Source organism: Nymphaea colorata, chromosome 8 (assembly GCF_008831285.2).
Source record: "Nymphaea colorata isolate Beijing-Zhang1983 chromosome 8, ASM883128v2, whole genome shotgun sequence".
NCBI classification, from domain to species: domain Eukaryota; kingdom Viridiplantae; phylum Streptophyta; class Magnoliopsida; order Nymphaeales; family Nymphaeaceae; genus Nymphaea; species Nymphaea colorata.
The window spans coordinates 11,234,328-11,258,527 of record NC_045145.1 but is presented as its reverse complement, the minus strand read 5'-3'; the positions used below and the strand labels follow the sequence as shown (position 1 = coordinate 11,258,527).

Genomic DNA, 24,200 nt, shown 5'->3' with positions numbered 1-24,200 from the left:
TATTTTTTTTTGTTTTTCAACTTTTTCGACTTTTGTTTCATTGTTTTTATTTATCACTTTTTCTAACAAGTTATCTTTTATGTCTTCTTGTTAGTTTCTCATTTATTTTATTTTTGCCTAATATTTTGGATTTTTATTATTTTTTAAAAAAACTGCAACATTTTCCAAGAAAGAAACAACTTTGCTGAAAAATACCAAAGAATAATCACATCGATAAGAACCCAAGAATGAAATTTATAGCTATGGTTTTCATATCGAGAGGGATTTCCATGTAGACTTCCTCATTTAAATTTCAATAAAGCTAACATTTCTTGCCACAATTAGTTTATCATTTTTGACGTCATAACATTTATATTCCTTTTGAGTTTCGAAGTAACCAAGAAAAACAATAGGGTATGTTTCTTGGGGAGAACTTTTTGGTGTGGTTTTTGATATAAATATATTTTGGAATATACCATCAATCCTTATTTCAATTATAATATCAAATAATATGATGTAATATATTGTGAAACCACACACTAGTTATGATTTTTTTGGATTTGCAAATAAATGGTCCAGGTCGAATTTGAGAATAATTGTTTGAATATCAATATTTATAATCAGTACCTAAATAATTTAAGGGGAAGTAATATTAATCAACAGCTGCAATGCTTAATAAATACTAGTCTTGCACGAAATTAGGTTCATTCAATAGTGTTGCTTGAACTCTTTTTGACAAAATACATAAATGTTCTCAAAAGTACTACCCAACAAAATAAAAGAAAATCCCAAATACACTAATACACTTGATAACAACATACAAAAGAAAAAAAATGCTAGAATGGGACGGCAGGTTTGAAAGATTCATGCATTGTTTGATCTTTAATGACTCCCTTGATCTCCTCCACTATGCATGGCCTTCCGATTTCCTTGTTGTTTCATGTCCGTCTCAAGCAGGTTGTGAAATGCACAAAAGAGGATTAAGCTGCAAACATTGTTATAGAGCAAAAATGACAACTCTATAAAACTGACCTTGCACAAAAGCAAGACACTTTATGTGTAACCTCATTTATGTAATACAAAATATCAACGAGTTTATAGTGTCTTACGTGGCAAAAGTTGTCTAAACTCAGCTATGACTGGTTATCCCAAGTCTAGGCTAGTTCACTTACGTTTTTACACTTGATTCTATCTTGTGTGAACTCAAAAATATGAACCTACTACCATAGGTTGCTAGAATTCAAAATATATCTAAATCTAATCAACTAAAAATCCAAACTAAATATGTCTAGCTATAAGCAACACAAGAAGTGAGAAATGAAAGGAAATAACTATATTAAGCAACTAAATGAAGGACTGGAAGATGATGTGAATTCATTTGCAATGACCCCGCTATATAACAACTTAATCAATCTGAGTAAAATTAAAGACACAGCAACATATGAGTTAATCCTCTACTAACTATCTACCAAATGTACGAAATGAGCAACACACATACAAGAATGGAATCTAATCCATAAATTACTAGTGCAATTACTGAAAATTGAACAAACTAAACTACCACTTGCTATAAAATGCAAAAATAAAGTGAATCTACACTAATTACACTCAAGAACAAACCAATAAAGCACCATGTATGACTCTAACTCTAAATTACACTACAAAGAGCACATTTCCCAAAATAATGATCTAGACTATCAAAGTACAACGAGAAATGCGCTAACATAACAAACAAAGTAGAACACACACGTTCTCTCTCTAGAATGTGAAAACATAGTAAAGAACTGAGCGTTTAGAGGTTCACGGGAGAGCGCAACGAAAGTAAAAACAGCAAACAATGCAAAGTGATAATAAAGAAATTGAAATTAGCGCAAAACTTCATTAATCACATCAAGAATAATCACCAAAAAAAAAGATGCGGACCCTTAAATAGGGTCTCTACGTGTACGGTGGAATTTGGATCCCTTAATGGAGTCGGGTCCACTTAACATAAGAATAAAAATGAATAAAGAAAATAAAAGCCTATTGGATCCATCGGTCATTGACTGCATCAAGAATAGTCCACAATCTTAATTTAACTAAAACTAAAGATTAGCAACTATTTTTTACCAAAAACCAATTCAAGTGACGGATAACTATTTATTCAATAGAAACTGCAGCAAAGGTGCAGTAAGAAACAAGCTTATATGCATGCACACTATAAGAATCTTCACAAAATCACGTCTCTCCGTCTGAAAATCAGATAAATTGAGAAGAGAGGATAGAAGACAAGACAATGGAGGAAAAGGAGCAGTCGGCCAATCCAGCCCTGCGTTCCTTAATCTCTATTAAAAAATTAACCTAATCAGGTTACTACAAAATGTACAAAAATATATAAACATTTACAAGAGTGCCACCGCCTAGTATGTTTAGGCGTGTGGGTATAAGAGAAGTGGATCGGGTCTGAACAGACCCGATCCCCCATACGCACAAATTTAACAGCCCCCCCTCAAGTTGTGCATGAGATTTGATCATGCACAACTTGTTCTTCAATTCTCAAAAATGCTGCCCTGTGAGTCATTTGGTAAAAAAAATCAGTTATCTGTTCACTGGTGGATATATAAGTCGGCAAGATCTCGGCTTCTTCAACCTTCTGACGGATGAAGTGGTGATCAATCTCTATGTGTTTGGTGCGATTATGCAAAATGGGATTGAAGGCAATTTTTATCGCACTTTGATTGTCACATAGTAATGATGACTGAACAATAGGAAGATTGAGCTCTCCAAGCAAATGTCGTAACCATGACGCTTCAGCTGTCCCTGCAGCCATTGCTCTATACTCTGCCTCAGTGCTAGATCGTGCTACCGCACGCTGCTTTTTACTGCTCCAACAAATGAGATTAGAATCAAGAAAAGGCAGAAACCTGAAACTGATCGTTGGTCATCGGGATCTCCTGCCCAGTCTGCATCAGTATATGTACATATGCTATGTCCAAGAGAAACATTGGGACATTTTGTGTAGACTAGTCCATCTCCAAGAGTAGCTTTGAGATACCGTAAGATCCGCTTAGCAGCATCCATGTGTCCTTCGGTGGGTGCATGCATAAACTGAGAGATCTGATTTACAGCATATACTATGTTTGGGCGAGTAAAAGTGAGGTATTGTAACATACCAACAATGCTGCGATAGAATGTAGGATTAGAATATGCAACAGTTCCATCAGAGGCAGTCAATTTAGTGTTCAGAACACTGGGGGTAGTTATGGGTTTGCAATTGGTCATACCTGCCCTGTCCAAAACATCAAGAGTATACTTGTGCTTCCTTCATCTTGAATTCTTGCTTCAACATACTTTTAACATAAGATATATGTGAAGAAGAATTCCCAGTTATAACAATGTCATCAACATATATAAATAACCAAGTGGTAGCTTCTCCGGTATGATAGATAAACAAGGAGTGATCGAGGGAGCTTCGGAGAAAACCAACTTGTTGTATATGATGAAAAAACCGATCGAACCATGATTTAGAAGCTTGTTTCAACCCATATAGAGACTTGTGTAATTTACAAACCCATTTTTGAGGATCATAAGTAGTATAGTCGAGAGGTTGCTCCATGTATACCTCTTCCTTAAGAATCCCATGAAGAAAGACATTTTTGACATCTAACTGATAAAGAGGCCATCCATATGAGACTGCAAGAGAAATAATCACACGTATTGTTCCCATCTTGATGACCAGACTGAATGTTTCATCATAATCTTCCCCATATTGCTGAGTGAAACCGCGCGCCACAATGCGTGCTTTATGTCGATCAATGCTACCATCTGGCTTATATTTCAGTTTGTAAGCCCATTTGGATCCTATAACATTCTTATCAGCAGGACGAGGGACAATCTGCCAAGTCTGACACTCATGCAAGACTGCCATTTCTTCATTCATAGCTTCAACCCAACATTTTTCCTTACTCGCATGGTGATAAGATTTTGGTTCCACCTTTTTACCGACTTCTGTCATAAACAGCTGAAAATCCAAAGAAAAATTGTTATAGCCCACCCATCTATCAATAGGATGTTGCACGCGTTGTGATTGACGTGGAACTGCAGTAGGAACTGATCGCCTAGAATACACCAGGCCTGAGAACCGATTATGTATAGGTGGATCATTGGGCTGAGAAGATGAAGGTATGCTGTCCAAGGAAGTAGTGTTGTTCCAGGAACTACTTATAAGTGTCTCGGGCTCATTAACAGCTTGCTCTTTGTGCTCAGTCAACATTTCTGCCCCTTGTCTTAAGATTTCAGCATGTAGCCAAGTATCATAAACCTCATTTTTGTCCTTGAGTGTCACAAAAGTAGCCTTGGAATCCTGTAACCTGCTTTCATAAAAAACAACATGCCGTGAAATATGTACACGCCGAGTTTTAGGGTTGTAACACCTATAACCCTTGTAGTTTTCTGCATACCCTATAAATATGCACAAAATAGCACGATATTGAAATTTGTTTCGTAAGGAAACATCAACATGCACATCCACAATGTCTTAGGTAAGTCTGTTTCATGCATCATGCTGAGCGCGCTTTCAACAATATGCCTATGTTTCCTTTCAGCAATTCCATTTTGCTGAGGTGTATGCGGACATAAAATTTGTTTAGTGATCCCATTATCTAGTAAGTACTTAGTAAATTCATTAGAAATAAATTCACCACCACCATCACATTGAAAATGCACAATATTACTGTAGTATTTATTCTGAACCAAGGCATGAAATTGAGTGAACAAGCGGAAAACTTCTGATTTGTGATTCATGAAATAGATCCAAGTATATCGGGAATATGAATCAATAAAAATGACATAGTATCTACTCCCAGAAGAAGAAGGAATTGGAGCAGGCTCCCAAGCATCAGCATATATGGTGTCAAAAACCTTTGAAGCTCTTTTATTGATTAATTGAAAAGGAAGGGCATGGCTCTTACAGATATGACAACTCGAGCACATGCTGGACTCACGGACTCACTAACTGAACTCAGACTGGACTTATCTAAGAGCCCGTCTGCAACAAGACTTCGAACAAAAGACTGATTACAATGAGCTAACCGACCATGCCAAATGGATGACTTATTATACTCTGCGACATTGACTTCACTATGACTTGAAAAACATGAATCTGAAGGGTAAGGTTTTGATAGCTGTGGAGCTTCTTCAAGGACATACATATCTCCTTTGCGAGTGCCCTCAGCGAATGTCTTCTTGGTTTGAGCATCATTGACATAAACAGAAGACGGTGTGAATTCAACAGAGGAGTGAGTATCATCAATAAGTTTAGACACTGATATAATATTTTTCTTGACACTTGGAACAACAAGGACATTCTTTAATGGAATGGAAGAAGAGCCCATAGATATTTGTGCATTTTCAATGTGCGATATTGTGTGATGGGAACCATCTCCCGTGACAACTGAGCCTTGATCTAAATAAGGGAAAACACTAGAGAGATTACCTGTGTCACCAGTAACATGGGCTGCTGCTCCAGAGTCCACATACCACTCTCCTTGCTCGTTTTGTTTCAAGTGGAGCTTAGATAGGGCTGTCATGAGAAGTTGCTGCACATCTGCTGAAACATTTGATGTCTGATTTGAGCCAGATGATGATGAAGTTGACCCTGCTGCTGCCTTGTTCTCACGCCTAACCTGATTATTTTTGTTCTGAGGGTTGTGCCAACATTCTGATTTTACATGCCCCCTCTTGTTGCAATAGAAACAAGTTGGAACCCTTCTAGATATGGTAGAGGTAGTATTCATGCCTGGTGGTGTTGGGAGAATCCCTCTTCCCATTCCTGCCTGAGAAGTCCAAGGACGAGTGCGATTCCCTTGCAGTGCATGTGTCCCTGTGATTAGTACATTGTGGCTGTTGGAAGGAATTAAATTCTGTCGCTGAACACGACTAGCTTCGTGTTGAAATAGCTTGGCCTTTAGATCTTCAAAAGATGGGAGGACAGGTAGGACTTCGAAGGCTATGCAAAAAATGTCAAAATTTGTTCCCAGTCCACTCAAAGCTTGTTGCACTTTGTCCTTGTCGTTGACGGGATGTCCAATAGCAGCAAGCTGATCACTTACACTTTTAATTTCATTCAAATATTCCAAAACTGTACGCGTCTCACGCTTGATGTCCTGAAATTGCCTTCTTAATTGCAGAAACCGTGCTTCCGATACTTGAGAATACGTTGTCGCAAGGGTAGACCACAGCTCTAGGGCTGTTAAATCATCATCAATGTCTCCTAATACCTCCTCTGACAAGGTAGAAGTAATATAGGCAACAAGAGACTGGTCGTGAGCCAGCCAAACTTCATATTTAGGATTGTTTTCAGTAAGAGTTTTATATTCAAATCTGATTTCACTCACAGCCGAAGCCCCAACAGCTTGATCTCCCACTACGGTCTTCTTCACTTCACGGTCAATATACTTTGGGGGTGCTGGAGTGGTGCCATTGATATGCCCATAGAGTCTATGACTTTTAATAAATGAGACAATTTGACGTTTCCAAGTCAAATAGTTACTATGATTCAGTTTTTGAGAGATAAGTTGGGAGAGAAAGCTTGACGATAGAAGAGAGGGAGTTGGCTGATCCATAACTGAATAGAGATGGTTAGGGCAGGCGACGGGGGGCAAGATTTAGGGCAGCGGCAGAAATCAGGGCAAAATGATTAGGGCAAATCGATTGGGGCAAATCACGCAAGATTTAGGGCAGAAACTGAAATGAGGGATAACCTCGCCAGAAAAGAGGATTTAGGGCAGATTAGGGCTAATCACATCAAATTGAAATCACTCACCGGAGGACGATGCAACCTGTCTCTGATACCATGTAAGAATCTTCACAAAATCACGTCTCTCTGTCTGAAAATCAGATAAATTGAGAAGAGAGGATAGAAGACAAGACAATGGAGGAAAAGGAGCAGTCGGCCAATCCAGCCCTGCGTTCCTTAATCTCTATTAAAAAATTAACCTAATCAGGTTACTACAAAATGTACAAAAATATATAAACATTTACAAGAGTGCCACCGCCTAGTATGTTTAGGTGTGTGGGTATAAGAGAAGTGGATCGGGTCTGAACAGACCCGATCCCCCATACGCACAAACTTAACACACACTACTCCCATAACCTGATGGCAGTAAAGAACTGTTTGAACTTTGAACTATAAAATTAGCTATATCTAAAGATTGACAACTAATATTTACTTAAAATCTGATCCAAATGAATGATACTTACTAAATGCAACTAGCAATGCGGTATTTAAACTAGAAAACTACAGTTAACTACTGTAAATTGGGTCTACACTGGCTGGCAGACCTGTACAAATCACTAAGAACAGTCCCAACTCGTAAATTAAGCACAAAGCTTGGCTAATATCTAAATTACATGATACAAACATATTAAAAAATATATAACTAATAATTTAGCTAGAGAAAACGAAGCTTGACAGTTTACACTAAGAATGGCCAACAAGTGATGGACGTGACCTCGACCTGCCGGCAGTTTGTAAGTTGCCAATGTGGCATGCACTACATCAAGGGGCATAGTGTAGCTGGTTGGGCTAGAGGGCTCTGAGAAGGCAGCTTTACAGTTCGATTCCTGTGGGCATTATGCTCTTGCGCCTTAAGGTGGTGGGGTGTGACATCCAAGTTGAAGGGTACACCGCTGCCATTGCTTACGCCTATGCAGCTCAGGACCCTAAAGGCAGGGGGATGGGGGGGCCTTCAGGCCTTATTCCAAGCGGTAGGGATGAACCTCTCTCTCACCCGGAACAAAGCGGTTTAAGACTTGAAATTTAACGAGTGTAACATAGTTACCTAAACTACATAGATGATATTGGAAATTCCTTAATGCAAAATGGAACGAGCACAGTGGCTTTTGGAACGGGCACACTCCAAGACCAGTGGCTCGCGACAGACAACCGGAGCGCGGACAGGAGAGACCCTCTACTTATGGCCTCAAGCTGGTTTTCTGATAAGGAAAAGTGCCTTACCTCACTGGCCCAATCTAAACATGTGACCTCTAATATGGAAAAGAGCCATGGGTTCACTACTAGGTCAAAGTCAACACTTTAGTCCATTGTTGCAAATGTCAAGCTCTGGATCATATCCAATCACAATGTCTAAATGTTGTCAAAGGAATTGTCATGTTCAAAGCTAAAGACAAAACCGTTGAGCTTGAACATGAGGATGCCCAAAGCGAACCGGGGACTAACTCCACCACTGAGAAAGCGGTTGTCATATATGATGGTGACACCATCTATAACCTCTTATCTGTGCGTGATATCTTAACAACCTGAAGTGTCTGTCAAACTGTAAGTGGTTGTGAAACAGTCCTTATAGAACATGGTGTCATTGTGACGGGTACATCTGCAACGTCATAGTAGATAGTGGGTTATGTGAGAAAACGGTTTCTCAAAATATTGTTGATAATTTACACCTACATACTGAGAAACTACATCATCCTTATAAGGTGTTGTGGTTTAAGAGGGAGATGAAGTCTCTCTCACCTCTAGGTGCTTAGTGAAAATTTCCATGGGAGACTACTCCAAGGATGAGGCTTAGTGTGATGTATCCCTTAGTCTGCCAGTCGTATTTTATTAGGATGTTTGTGACAGTATGACCGTATAGCTATTCACAATGGCCACAAAAGCACTAGTCTAGTTCTATTCGGGGGAAGGACTCTGATAAGGCATCAAACATTGTTGGTCTATATTATAGAGATTGTCATGGTTTATCACCCGAGTTATTGTCCTATTGTGATTCAAATGAAAAATTAGACTTACAATGAGCTCAAACCGGTCATATATCCAATTGACCATTGTCGGCAACGGTTCCACTGCTGAATACGCTTGCTAGTTATGCACTTCTAGGAGTGGATTCTGTCTCACTTCTACCTCAACAAGTTGAGGATACGTGTGCACCTACTCAGGGAGGGCCAGGGGCAATCTCTGCATCTTGACTTACCTACAGCACAACAAAACCATCCTCGTCGAGAGCCGAAGTCTTTATCCAGGGGAGATTGACGCAATGTGTTTTAGTAATAGATCGGACTCCAGATTGGAATCCAATTAGGCTTTGGATTTGATTTATTTACTCATTGATGTTACTTTGTGTTTGGATCCTTTTACTTATTAGACTCTTGATCTGATTTGGATCTAAGGGTCAGGCCTCTTCAGAGGCCTCGTTTGTTTTATTTAGAGCTAGCTGTTGATGAAAAAAACCCTAATTCCTTTTTGCTGTTGAAATTGCTTTCTTTTTTGCATGTTTTCTTCACTCTAATCCCCACATCACACACAGCGATTTAACAGAAACGCATATGAAAACAGTGATTAACTAGCATAAAAACTCTTGAATCCTAAGTTCTACGGTAGAAACACATGCAAAACTACCTAATCTAAGATCTACTATGTAGGACAACTTGAAACCCTCTCTAGAAAGGAGTTTGGGTCCACTTGAGTCCCAATTTCGATCAAACCACCAATGTCTAGAAGCCTTCTGAAGCTCCCTCTTCTCCTCTCCAAGCTGGGTTCAAGGTTCAAGAGCTTGAGGACAAGAGGAATCAGGGTCATGTTTGGGAAAAGCGGCCAGAATGAAGGGCGTCACCTAAAATTGCCAGTGATTTCTTCTCTCCACTAGGCATCACCAAAGAAGGACCAAAAGAGGGAGTGCTGGTCGGCCCCTTCATGGAAATGTTGAGCTAGGTTTTCCAGGTTTTTTAAAACCACCTCATTAACACTCAGGTTTTCACTAAAGCTACCTCATTTCATTTTTTTTTCCCTAAACAACTCATCTACTTTTTACTTGAACCTATAGACTTTATGACAAAATGCAGAATTCTAAATGTAAATAACATGCAAGATACAGTTCAATGCCATTCGTTGGCTGAAAGTTTTGGATTTTTAATATGTAAAATTACTATTTTACCCTTAGAAGCCAAATTCCACCATTGAACACATATTTGGCTAACTCCGTTTTTTTTTATCAATTTCAAACTGTGGCTCCTTGAACCTTACACAAACAACACAGGGTTTAAGGCTTTCAGCATTAAAATTCATCAAATTGTATGAAAATATTATTAAAAAGCATTTCATGCATTATCACTTTCCCTTTTAGTTAATTAAAAGAGAACATCTGCACCTAAAAATCTGAAGCTTTTGAAAATCCAGCTTGACCTTGAAAGGTTTTTTATAAAGAGTTTTATTCCACAAAAATTTTAAAAGGCATCATATTTATATCTGATGTGAGAGCAGCCTCAGCCTAAAGTTCTTTAGGAACATTTTTGGAAGACAAAAATGCAGTAGCTACCACTTGGAAAATGTGTGTAAGGGATAGAAAGAGTTGGTTGCCTTTAGAAATCCATAAAAAATTCTGGATCTAAGATCATGATGGATCTTGATCACTTGTGTTAAATGTTAGTCAATGCGACTCTTTATTGTCTTAGACATTGTTGAAATTATGGATGAAAAGAAATACACATATGCTTTGAAAAGTTGCCTAGTGGACTGTTTTTTTGTCTGGTTTTATATATTGTTTTTCCAATTTAGAACTTTTCTTTGTATTATCATTTTCTGGATTTCTTTTCTGGCATGGCACTATTTACCTTTGCTTCTTGGAGTACTTGATACGGTGGGTTAAGCACTCTTGATTTTTCTGATTTCAGATCTTCATGAAAGAATAAGGGCAGCTGATGATGGTCAACAATTGAAGTTACTGCGGGGCTTCTTCTTTTGGTTACAGGTAGTAATGATCGTTTTAGTAAGTTATTGTCTGATTCTAAGTTAATCAACATGCTAAATTTTTAGTTGATAATATATGATTTTCTATGTTGTGTTTTTTTTTTGGGAAAATTCTTCAGTTTCTTTTGTGGCAATGAAAAATTATAATTTGTTGCATGCTCGTCAGAATTATTACTGATGAAATGTCTTTTGTACAAGTTATTTAAAATGAAAAGGCTGGTCAGGAGTCAGGCACAAGAGGATAAGGTAGTAAGACAACAAAGTAGTGGATAACATGCATCAGGTTTCTTAGCTTCTCCTTTTCCTCTTCATTTTGGGTCACGTGGCTTTCCCTTGTTGACAGACTTCTGCTCACCCACGTCTTACGAGAATCAGCAGTAAGAAAGAAAAGAAGATAGGGAAGGAATATAGGAGAAGAGACAGAAGAGGAGAGTGAAAGCTATCTCATGAAGGCATCATAGTCTCCTAGATGTGGGTGTCTCTGATACCATGTTGACAAGGATGATGAGAAAACCAGAAAATTCACATTCTCATTAACCCTAATCTCTTTAAATAGAGATTAGTCATAAAATACAAACTAGTCCAACATATTTGAACAAAATAATAAAAAGGACTGATGACTTATCAAAAATTCAAATAACCACCCTAAACTACTAACATAGAACTTTCAACATCCCTAATCTACCATATTGAACTCTTGACTGAAACAAGTTCTAAGGAATACTACACACAATGGAACGACCTTTTCTTGGATCTTAATCTCAGAAAAAACAAAATCTTATTTTCTTAAAGACTTGTACATAAATGCCACTGATACCTACTCTCTTTGAGTGGTGGTGGCTGATCCTCTGATCAGGTTTTGTTGGTGTAATCTTTAGTTTCAAATGTTTTTGAGTCTCAACAATGATGAGTCATTGTTTCTACTCCAGGACACACTTTCTTTCTCCGGCACTTTCAGCAATGAGAGTGTCTTCTCATTAAACACAGTAGCGAATTTTAGCATTTCCAATAATGCCAGAGATATTATGTCTGTGAGGCCAAATATTGTTTCTGTCCTCTGTATCAAAAATTTTAAATTAAGTTTTCACTTATTTACAATGGGTGATTTTCTGATTACCATAAGAATGCAGTTATGCAGCAGTTGTTTGACTAGTCAGTTGAGTGGGTTGTTAAACTATTTTTGTTGTCAAACCAGCAACTAGTTGGTCAGACTTAGTCAACCAGCCAGCCCAATCATTGGTTACTGGACTGATCCCTGACCTATAGATGTAGATAATGCATTCTTTGTATAGATACACATGTTTTTGTTTCTGGTTTCATACAAAATATATACTTTTTTAGTTAATTGACCTGGATTGTTTAGTCCTGCATAGTCTGACTTGTATATATTGGATGCTCTGTGTTCGACGTCCAATTTTTGACAGCTTAGTGTGGAGATCTCATTTGCCTTGTATTGACTTGTTTTCAAGTTCTAGATTTCCTTCCTTTCATACTGAATTTTATGATGAAATATGGAGTATTCATGGTCCTGACAGCAAGTTATTTATGCATCTTGCACGGGTAGGAAGGCGAGAGGCTATTGGTGCCTAGGGATTGCAGTGACACAATATGAGATTATTGTCTCTTTCTCTCTCACACAATATTATATATATATATATATATATATATATATATATATATATATATATATATATATATATATATATATATATATACACACACCTCTTATCTTCATGATAAAAAGGTGTTTTGAACAATATGACTTTCTAATGTGTTTATAAAGACTGATTTAATAAATCTTGCTTTAGTTTAAGTCTATGTCACATAGGTATGGGTACCGGTGCGGGTGCGAGTACTGACTATTTTCAAAAAACTTGAGTGTAGGGGTACGGCCGTGTGTATATATATATATATATAAACAATAAGAAATACTTAAAAAATATGTATCAAAATAAAGAATATACATCAACATAAACAAATAAATAACATAGAAAATATATATCAACGGCTTTTGCAGCAGTGTGTTTAAGAAAATCTATGAAAAAGTTTAAACATAAGGACAACTGAGCAGCCCCTGAGTCAAATATGAACATCAATCGAATTTTCACATCCAAAGTGTTGAATATTGGAGGAAGAAGGGGACGAGATAGAGAGAGAGAGGAAAACACTTTCTTGCTTATTCACGTGACCCTAATCTCATATTAAAAGAGATTAGGGTTGGCAACATAACAATTACAAAATCAGTCCACTAAATATAAGAAAATATTTAAATAACTACTATTCAACTTTCTAATATTGCAGAAACACTCTTTAACACTCCCCCTCAAGCTGGAGCATAGATATCAATCATGCTTAGCTTGTTACAATCTCTCAGGAAATCGCCTATGGGTAGAGCCTTGGTGAACATATCAGCTGCCTGATCTTCAGAGGAGACATGAATAGTGCTAATAATTTCTTCTTGAACTAAATCCCGAACATAGTGGCAATCCACTTCAATATGTTTTGTCCTTTCATGAAAAACATGATTGTTAGCAATATAGGTTGCCGCCTTGTTGTCACAATACATCGTCATTGGGAGATTCACTGAAACACCCAACTCTAAAAGTAATGATCTGACCCATGACATTTCAGCCGCAGTTTGAGCCATAGCCCTATATTCCGACTCAGCATTAGATCGAGCCACCACATTCTGCTTCTTGCTTCTCCAAGAAATAAGATTGCTTCCCACAAAGACACAAAAACCTGTGGTAGACTTCCTGTCATCTACAGATCCTGCATAATCAATCAGCATCACTATACGCTTCGATGTCAACACCTTCTCCCTTTTTAAACCATAACCCCTTTCCTGGGGCTGATTTCAAGTATCTGACAATCATTAGAGCAGCATCTCAATGAACCTTTCGAGGCTTTTCCATGAATTGACTTAGCTTATTCACAGCAAAACTAATGTCGGGGCGAGTGACCGTCAAATACAGCAGTTTCCCTATAAGAGATCTGTAAGATCTAGAGCCAAAAGACTCTGATTCATCATCATGTATATGAATTCGGGAATTCATGGGAAGTGTGGCAGGTTTAGCTTCCAAGAAACCTGTTTCCTGCAGAAGATCAAGAGCATATTTTCTTTGAGACACTACAACTCCTTTACTACTAGGAGCTACCTCAATACCAAGAAAATAACGGAGTTGTCTAAGGTCTTTTGTGACAAAGGGTTGTTGTAAAAACTCCTTTGTCTGAACTATTTCTTGATTATTTTCTCCAGTGAGAACAATATCATCCACATATACAATCAATATCACTATACCAGATGTGTCTCGCTTGATAAACAATGAATGATCAAGCTAGGATCGTTGAAATCTACACTTAGATAAAACCTCAGTCAGTGAGAACAATATCATCCACATATACAATCAATATCACTATACCAGATGTGTCTCGCTTGATAAACAATGAATGATCAAGCTAGGATCGTTGAAATCTACACTTAGATAAAACCTCAGTTAGCTTATGGAAGCATGCACGAGGACTCTGTTTAAGTCCATAAATAGCCTTCTTTAATTTGCATACCTTGGAACACTCCCCCTGTCGCTCAAAACCAGGTGGTTGCTGCATATAGACGGTTTCAAACAGGTCTCCATACAGAAAAGCATTGTTCACATCCAGCTGAAATAGAGGCCACTCTCGCTGGACAGCAAGAGATATAATCAGTCGAATAGTGCCCAACCGAGCCACGGGTGAAAAAGTCTCAAAGAAGTCAACGCCATAAGTCTGTGCATATCCTTTAGCAATAAGACGTGCCTTGAACCGTTCAACTGAACCATCAGAATGATACTTTATGGTGAACACCCATTTGGAGCCAACCACATCACAGTGCATCGGTGGATCCACCAAATTCCAAGTCTCCCGAGAGATAAGGGCATCCATTTCCTCCTGCATGTTTTGCCGCCACCTTGAATCTAACAAGGCTTGATGGTGAGAAGACGGGATGATGTGGTTAGACAAAGCTTGATCAAACTGCACCAAACTTGTACTCAAATGGTCAGTAGAGACAGAATTAGAAATTGGATGTAGTGTGCACTGTCGCTTGTCCTTGCGAATAGCAATGGGGAGATCATCTGCAGTGTGATCATCATTTAACCTGAATCAGTCTGATCAGTGAAGTTTACCTCTTGAGAAGACCTTGGTAGGCAGTTGGAAGAAGGACCAAGACGATGAGTTGTAAACCAATGGAGGATCAAAGAAACGTTCATGTGACATAGGTTGAGATGGCGGTAAGGACTCAAGGGACGCTGGTGGAATGGGAAGAGGAACAGGTATAGGCATCTCAGACAGAGGAGGACTCGAAGGAGAAAAATAAGCACGAGACTCAAATAATGTAACATCCGCACTGATAATCTCTTTCTTGGTCTGGGGATCAAAGCACTTATATCCTTTTTTATTGGCAGAGTATCCAATAAATAGACATTTGAATCTTTGATGGCTTGGGCAGCAAGTTTGTTTTTGTCTGGACCTAGGATGTGTGCAAAGCAAGTGCATCCAAATACTTTGGGAGGTATATGAAATAATGGTCGATTTGGATATAAAAGTTGAATGAGAATACGTTCTTGGATGGCTGACGAGGGTAATCTGTTAATGAGGTAATATGGAGTAAGAATAGCATCCCCCCAAAAGTATGCAGGCATGTGAGAATGCAGCATGGGGGTACGGGCCACATTTAGGAGTTGTCGATGTTTGCGTTCGGCAACACCATTTTGTTGGGATGTGTGTGGACAAGTATATTGAGGCTGAATTCCATGATTGGCATAAAACTGAAGTAGAACGGAAGATTTGAATTCAAGAGCATTATCATGCGAATATTTTTCACAATGAAACTAAACTGAGTTTTTATTTCCTTGACAAATTCCTTGACAAATTTAGGAAGAATACATATGACTTCGGATCTTTCCCGTAACAAGAATACCCAAGTGACTCGAGTAAAATCATCAACCAAAACAAGATAATACTGAAAACGCGAGTGAAATGGAACCCGACTAGGACCCCATACATCCACATGAAGGAGATCAAATAGACTTTGACTAGATGGTTCTTGACTCGAAGGAAAGCTATATGTTTGCCTAATTGGCAAGCATCACATAAGAAGGACTCTGATATAGTAATACGTAGAAGCATGCGACGAAGTTTTGACACTGAAGGATGACCCAGTCTGAGATGCCACTGTAAAGGAGAAGGCTTTGAGGAGAATGAAGAGGCAGCAACATTTATTGGGACAGACAAGAAATAGAGACCCTCACGTTCATGGCCGCCACCAATCATCTTCCCAGTTAGTAAATCCTGAAAAGAACATGTACCAGGGTCAAAAATGACTGTACACTTTAAATCAATAGTAAGCTGCTTAACAGATAACAAATTAACAGGAAACTGTGGAGCATAGAGCACATGGGTAATAGTGCCTAAATGTGGGAGATAAATATCACCACTGCCCAATACAGGAGATAGCTTGCCATCTGCCAGTCTGACATGCTGTGGTGTAGAGAACCTGACTAATGATGAAAAAATATGTGGTTGATTACAACAGTGCCTGGAGGCGCCAGAATCTATCATCCACATCATATCTGGGTCATCGGTAGGAGCACCAACAGAGAAGGAAGAGTCTATCACAGTCGTGCAGGCATATGAGAAGGAATTTCCAGCCATCTTGTAGTCATTGGAACCCTCAGACACATTACCATCAGCCATAGTAAAATTCCAACCAGAATTGTACTCACAATATATATGTATAAGGTACAGTAGTTAACTTCAACCAAGGCACGACAGCATAGCAGAATCTGGAACACACTTATGGCTCTAATCATCAACTCAGAAATTCACTAAAACATGCAGCAACATAGGCACTAACTAAGGTAGCAACTCAACAAAATAATTTCAGCCGATGGCTGCAACACAAGCAGGAACTTTACGAATAGCAGCAGTCCACAACTAATGAGACCTCACTTATAGATTTCATATCCACGATCTGTAGATCATTCTGCTCCATATCCACAAGCAGTAGATTGACTCTGCCCCACACGGTCAACATAAAAATCTAATTACAGCAACAATAACCTCCACGAGATCCACTTAAGGATCAGGTTGAACACAAACACAAAACAAATTGGCGGACTGTTTTTCAGACGTGGATAGCAGGTAGCACTTTCAGATGTCGATAATAGGTAGCAAACAAGCACAAGTTTGACAGTGGAGAAAACCTATCTCACTTCAACGATGCAGAGAGAAAACAGAAATCTGCCTACTCCATACAATTTCAAACTTGTCTCACTTCAACGATGCAGGAAAAAGACTAAACCTGCCCACACGACATACCTTTGCCTGTGAGAATCCACCAGGCACCACACGGCTAAACAAATCAGACTGCCCTAGCAGATCCGACATTCTTTGGCCTGAACATCTTCCACGGCTGCACTTGAGTTAGATTTGATTTTGCAGCAAGGTCTAATCTGATTCACCATTTCAGCTACGTGATAAGCTTCAACGGCAGCAGCTTTCAGCAACTTCACGACAGCAGCAGCAACACAAAGGTGCTAATCACGTTTTCACATGTTAAAAACGTGATTAGCCCCTATCCAACCAACCAATCAACTTGCTTGTTTTGTAAACAACAAGAACCCTAGGTGTGAAACCCTAGTTTGGCGGAAGAGATGAGAGATGAGAGGAGAAGGGAACTCTAGGCGTGAAACCCTAGATCACACAGCCCTAGTTTTCTGATACCATGTTGAATGTTGGAGGAAGAAGGGGACGAGAGAGAGAGAGAGGGAGAGAGAGAGGAAAACACTTTCTTGCTTATTCACGTGACCCTCTAATCTCATATTAAAAGAGATTAGGGTTGGCAACATAACAATTACAAAATCAGTCCACTAAATATAAGAAAATATTTAAAGAATTCTAATATTGCAGAAACACTCTTTAACACAAAGAATAGAAGAAAAAGTAAAGTGAAAAAATTTAAATCAAAGTAAAATTATGCAGTTTGGATCTATAGGTACCCAAGTGTGTCCAAGTACTCATTTTGGGTACGGGTACGGCGACGCGGATACATGGACCTTACTGAAGTACCCATGTGACTTGAGTTTAAGTATTTTTGTAAATAATGTACTGTAAGAAAATGAGAAAAAGCCCCTCTTTGGAGGCTGAGACCATCTTGTTGTCCTTCGAGGGTCGTCTCAACCCACCCTTGGTATGTTTAGCAAGGGTCGGCCTTGCTGGACTACCCTAGCTAACTTGTGAAGGTCCTCACTGTCCCTTAGCAGATTACCAAGGGGGAGGCCTTTGGACTGTCTAGGAAGGTTGTCGACTTGTCAGTGGACCCTAGCAGATAACGGATGTTCACCATCAACCCTTGGTAGATGGCGAGGGGCTGTTTTTTCTTTTTGTTAAAAAATTTTATTTGAGAAGGTTAATTTTGTAAATGAACATCTCAATTATTGCTTTTTCGATTGAAAAGCATTAGTTGAGAACTCTAATAAAAATTTAACTGCCAATTTATTATGCTTGAAAAGGTGGCAGTGAGCTCACATCAAGCGAAACATCATTGTCTATATATTATTTCCTATTGTTCTAAAACATCATTGTCTATATATTATTTTTCTATTGTTCTAAAACGTTCTCTTCCTAAACAGTGAAATTTTTTTCTTTCTGGATTGGTAAAACTAACAGTGACTACTTCCCAAATTGTTAATTAATAAGATTCTCAGGGATTAGGACGATTTTAAACTATGGTGATTTTGTTGAAATGTTATTAATGTACTATTGACATTTTATATATTTGAATTCTTTTTAGTGCTGTTCATGTAATTTTATTGCATCTTCTGCTTTATTTTACCATGACTCTCTCTCTCCTTGTGTCTATATATATATATATATATATCTTGAGTTGGAGTGCATAATTTGCCCTCGGTTTGGTGGGGTAATTCCTCTTTCTCAGAATGGTTAAGCTAAAATTTCACAGAGATTGTCTCTTTGCCTTCTCGTTTATATTCCAGTGAAATGGTTATCAATACACTCCATCTACTTGTAGCTGCTTAATAATTCATTGCAAATTGCATCTCTGAATGTCCTAGTTACCAGCTGCTGACATGCTGCGTGTGAGTCTGAATGCTAGGGATATCTCCTGACACTTCAACTGTTAATTGTTGCAGAACTCTTGCCGTGAAGATTCTTTCATGCCATGGTTGTCTTCCACCAGTGAGAGAGATGTGGTCCACATAGTTGACGAGTGATCTGTCGTAAACTGTTTTAATTCATGATTTTTCTTTTCATTTAGTTGTTTTCTTTTTCCTTTATTGTCATAATGTAGGATTTTAAGGGAATACATGAAACATTGGTGTCACTCATGTGATTGCAACATAATCCAAACCCTGAGTAACTATTAAACCATGCTGTCTACAGTCGAGCGTTCATCACTGGTGTTGCTGTTCAGCGAGTCCAGCTAATCTTTATGAGATGTTATTGTAGGTTTCGTTGGTAGGTTCCAGTGCCAAGCTAGGAAGCACTTGGGGCTAGTTTTGCTAAAATGCTCTTTATCTGATGACAGCATTTATCGCCCTGCTCTTTTGAAGCTTCTGATTTCTTGGGTGATCATGGATGGGAAGCTTCTGATTTCTTGGGTGATCATGGATGGGAATGATATGGCGGACATATGCTAATGACGGTTGACTCCATTGTTTCCTACTGACCTGCGACAAAGCGCCAAAAGAGGTCATCCGTTCTCGTGTATGTAAATTTTAACGTTTAATTTTGTTATGCCTGTATTGTCTGTGTGCGTGCGTGCACTCTCACAAGACAGAGAAAAAGAGATATCTAGAGCGTTTTAAAGTGGATCTTTAGGCAATAGCGTACAATGCAGCATCTTTAAGCAAGAGGATCTAGTGCGTTTTAAAGTGCAAAAGAAATATGCCAAGTCAATTTCAGAGCGTTCTTCTCGAAGTTGCAGTCTACAAAAGGCTGGCACTAAAAGAATTCATTTGGAGAGAAATTGCAGATAAAAAAAAATTGTACATTGAGGTGCATGACAGTCGTGTGAAGTCAAATTCAGAACGTTCTTTTCAAAATTGCAGTCTGCAGAAAGGTTGGAGCTTCAGAATTTCAATTTGAGATACAAATTTAGGGTTAAAAAAATCCTACGAAGTTCTCAAATTCCTTGATAGACCTCTAAAATCTATAGTGAAAAAACCTACGCTTCATGCTTAAAAAAGGTTGCGTTGCATTTTTCGACGTTACAGTAAAAATTTTGTGACTTATACACGGCTAAATAAATGTTAACATAAGTAATGCAAGTACTAAGTACTTGAGATCCATGTACGAACAGTCTGTCATCTGATCACTAATTTTCTTTACGATGAGAGGTGACTTTTATTCGACTTGTATCTTCTCATAGGCCTTATGTTGCAGTCGGGTGAGGGATGCCAGGACTTTCCCAAATGGTAACAACTAGAATCAACCTATTATCGTTAGATGGACATCAAGTTATTTTTAGATGAAGATGCTTAAGTGGACTCGTTCAGGTATGGTTGATTGACCACTCTACCTCTAAATTGCACTTCTCGAACCGTTGAGATTATGAACTGTTTCAGTTAGTCAATGTCTTGTTTCATGTTGTGCTTGACTTAAGAATCAGCAGTTACGATGCTCAAATTGTTGGATTATCATGTCTAATAGCTGATTGGGACATGCAAGATGAAATGCATCGGAAGCTATAACAGTCAATGTGCAGGCGCTGTCCATTAAGGGATGGGAACAAATACAAATAATACGGCAAATTACTACGACTTGACTTTTCGTTTACTGCAGATAGCTGATCGTGAGTCGTCTTGATGAACCGAAAGCAGTTCCTTGTGGTCCAACATACACCAATACGGTTATCCATGAAACTAGAAGGATGTTCCCTTTCTCCCAATTTATAGAAGATGAATTTGCAGCTATAGCGCTCGAGAAATCAAACTGAGAACAAAATCTCGTCAGATTACATATAATTCTGAGTTGTAACCTGAGGTGCTTAGGGAACCAAATCGATGAATGTGAGGGCAAGAAGTGTTAATATGGAAATCTATGGATATCGAAATTTATCAACATCAAAGAGATCAAAGATCTGATCTGTACGGATTTATGATCGAAACAACAGAGAAAGCTTCATAGGGAAGGGAATGTAGTTTTTACTACATGAATTAGAATATGAAATAGCATTGGGTTCTACGGGAACCATATGGGGATAAATTGAAATACTGGATATGATAACTATATGCCTAGAGTTACTAGGTTAAGACAAATTAATAATCCAAGATAAATTCATATGCTAGTCACAAATTGGATGAAAGTGATTGAAAGTTATAGTTATCCTTAAAGCATCAGCCTCTTCCTATTAATCACGAATAGATCCCTACGGTTGATTGATTGCACATGAGAATAATAGAAAGCTATTTTTCCTTGGAGCGTAGGTGGCGATGCCTTAAAATATTCATTAAGATAAATTATTATGTACCTGAATTGAGGGTCACTAGTGGTAAGTAAACTAAGTAAATGAGGTATCAGTCCTAAGATGGTACGTGGCTAGTACCCGAAGGTGGCTGACAATCTTAGGTAAATCAATAATCATGCCATGTAGGTACCTGAATTCCCTAGCTTCGGAAGATGATGACCTTTGGTCAGAACCTTTTCCAGATCAAAGTTGAATTAAGGCTAAAAAAATTTACTGGCCAATGATCATGGGTGATATCCTTGATCCTTAAAATTTTCCTATAACTCCAAATAAGGTTAAATGTTTGATGCAGGTGAGTTACTTCGAAGAGAGAAATGTACAATTGAAGGATGATATAAGTTGTTAATGACATGAGAGATCATGCTTTATTCGTAGGACAAACTTTGGAATCATTGGGTAGTGAGGGTTGTGCCAAAGTCCAAGTGGTTGACATATAGTTATGTGCTCCAAGTAATAGGTTGCTGAAGGGTGATGTGTTTTGATGATTGTGTATCTGTGTGTTGAGCAACCTTTGGAAGGACCAAGGTGAGGCTTTGATGGTAAAGTTGGACCTGAAACTAGTATCGGTTTGGTGGCTTTGTATTATTATGGACATCTAAGTAATTTTATAGATTATGGTGTATAAATTGTGAATAGAATATCAGATTTTCTTTTGGCAAGTAGTGACAAACTGATGTTTTCCTTACCTTGGACATGTAGATTAAGATTTCCATAGTGGACTTGTGGAAAAGAAAAGACTTGACCCGTAATGATTGTAACTCATGATTGGTAGCACCTTTTGGTTTATGAAGCATTTATGGGAATGCTTCTTGGGCCATAGTTAATGTTAGTTTTCAGCTGGAAAAGAGCACACCATGTCCTTCTTTTGTCATTTTTCTCATGATCGATAGGAGACGGAGCGTGAGAGCTGTCCAGGGACGTCACTGGTGACAGCTAGACAGGGCGCCTAGGACTCCAAGTTTTGCAGATGCTTCAATTGTTGAACAATCGTCCATGGGCAAACGTAGTGAAGCCAAGAGATGCATTGGACAAGAAACGGATCCTGGAAAGCTAAAATCAATCGGTCGACTGGAACCCATTATCGACATCCCGCTAGAGGCATATGACTGGACTAAGCAAGGAGATGAAAATAGAGGATACTGCAATGGTTGCAATATGGGTACAATCTCCTCCCAATTCTATGATCCCTGCTGTGTAAAGGTACTAAGTGTGTGTTTTCTTCTTCTTGCGTGGGCTTTACCTACTAGTAAGCTATTGTCCTTCTTCTTCTTTTGATGATGAAGTTTCTGTTTTACTGCATATGTGTCTCTGTGATAATTCGAATGGTGCCAATTTGCTTATACAACTGCTTGCAATATGTAGCAATTTTGTTTTTTCAATTCCAAATGGACCTCAACAGTGCTTTTAATTGTAACAAGAAGGCGCCTATGCAGGTATAGGAAGCACCAATACAAAAAGCATGAATACAACTAGATGCTATTTGCAGCAACTCTTGTTGTTAGATCCTCTACTCATATTTCGTGACATCCCTTTCTCCTGCCTTTCAATTGAGGCAATACACTTTATTATGTTTCTTATGTTTTCCTTTTCCACATTTCGAGCTTGCCTTCTACCGTTCAGTCTTGCTATGAACCTGACACGTACATGAAGTCGAACATCATTGGAATGAGGATGTGGCTTCTTCAACAAGTATGAATTTGATACACCCTATTTTGAGATAATGCTTGAATTCATGATCTAAAACTTGCATTTAAAATCCAAAAGCTAATATAGAGATCCAATAACTCTGATTCTAACTCATACTTGGTTGCACTATATCAAAATTGGGTGTTTGATTCACTTGATCTAAAATCCTTGATCTAAGATTCAACACTTTAGACCCAAATTCCAAGGAGTCTAGGGTAGCTTGATGTTTCGGTAGAACTTAACTATACATAGCCAAGTTTTACTGGACCTAGCTAAAGTTCATGATAAATACATATTGAAGTCTTTTATTCTTAGTCTGATTGAGTATAGAAATAAGCTTGTGAGGGTTGGCCAAGGCCATGATTGTAAAATTTGTGGACTTTGGTTGAGGGCTCTAAGACTGGTTTGGGTTAGATCTTAGAGGACAGGCATTAGGTTGACCTAAGATTGGACTTGCGAGTCTATATGACCTAGGGTTTTAGAAAATTATTTAAAAGAGAGTCTTGTTTTGAAATCCTTTGAGAGGAACCATGTTTTTGAAACTGTGCCTGCATTGAACTTATATGAGTTCGGACATTCACACATCAGTGCTATTGCCTCAGACCGTTCTATATGTAACGCGCGGCGTTTGGGCGGAGCGGGTCGGGTCAGGGTCCAGACCCGGACCCTAGCCCCACGCGAGAGGAGCCCGACGCTGTCCCTCCTCCCTCGCATTCTCTTCTCCTTCGCTTTCCTCTTACCGTCTCTTCCTTACCCACGATCGGAGCTCAGGGAAGAAGGCGACGGCGACGGCGACGGCGGCGGCGGCGACGGCGACGGCGGCGGCGACACGCGAGAGGAGCCCGACGCTGTCCCTCCTCCCTCGCATTCTCTTCTCCTTCGCTTTCCTCTTACCGTCTCTTCCTTACCCACGACCGGAGCTCAGGGAAGAAGGCGACGGCGACGGCGGCGACGACGGCGGCGGCGGCGGCGGCGGCGGCGACGGCGGCGGCGGCGGCGACGGCGGCGACGGCGGCGACGACGGCGGCGGCGGCGGCGGCGGCGACGACGGCGGCGGCGACGACGGCGGCGGCGGCGGCGACGACGGCGGCGTTGAGGTGAACCCTGTCGTCCCCTGCCTCTTCCTCTCTTCTCTTTTCTTCTCCTTCCCGTTTTCTTTCCCTTCTCCCTCTCCCACCGTCTCTCGTCTCCCCTCTCCACCGAACGACCCTCCCTCTCCCACTGTCTCTCGTCTCCCCTCTCCACCGAACGACTCTCCCTCTCCCACTG

General features: G+C 39.3%; 1 protein-coding gene across 4 annotated transcripts in view; it reads left to right on the top strand.

Moving 5' to 3' along the window:
- LOC116258538 (uncharacterized) overlaps window positions 1–19,144 on the top strand; it is a 37,716-nt gene extending 18,572 nt beyond the window's left edge. For all 4 annotated transcript variants that reach the window (XM_031635714.2, XM_031635713.2, XM_031635716.2 and 1 more), the window contains 2 exons: window positions 10,645–10,721; window positions 18,910–19,144. In XM_031635714.2, coding sequence (XP_031491574.1) covers window positions 10,645–10,721; window positions 18,910–18,990 — 158 coding nt within the window. In that variant the 3' untranslated portion in view covers window positions 18,991–19,144. The remainder of the gene's footprint in view (window positions 1–10,644; window positions 10,722–18,909) is intronic.
- Window positions 19,145–24,200: the final 5,056 nt, after the last annotated feature.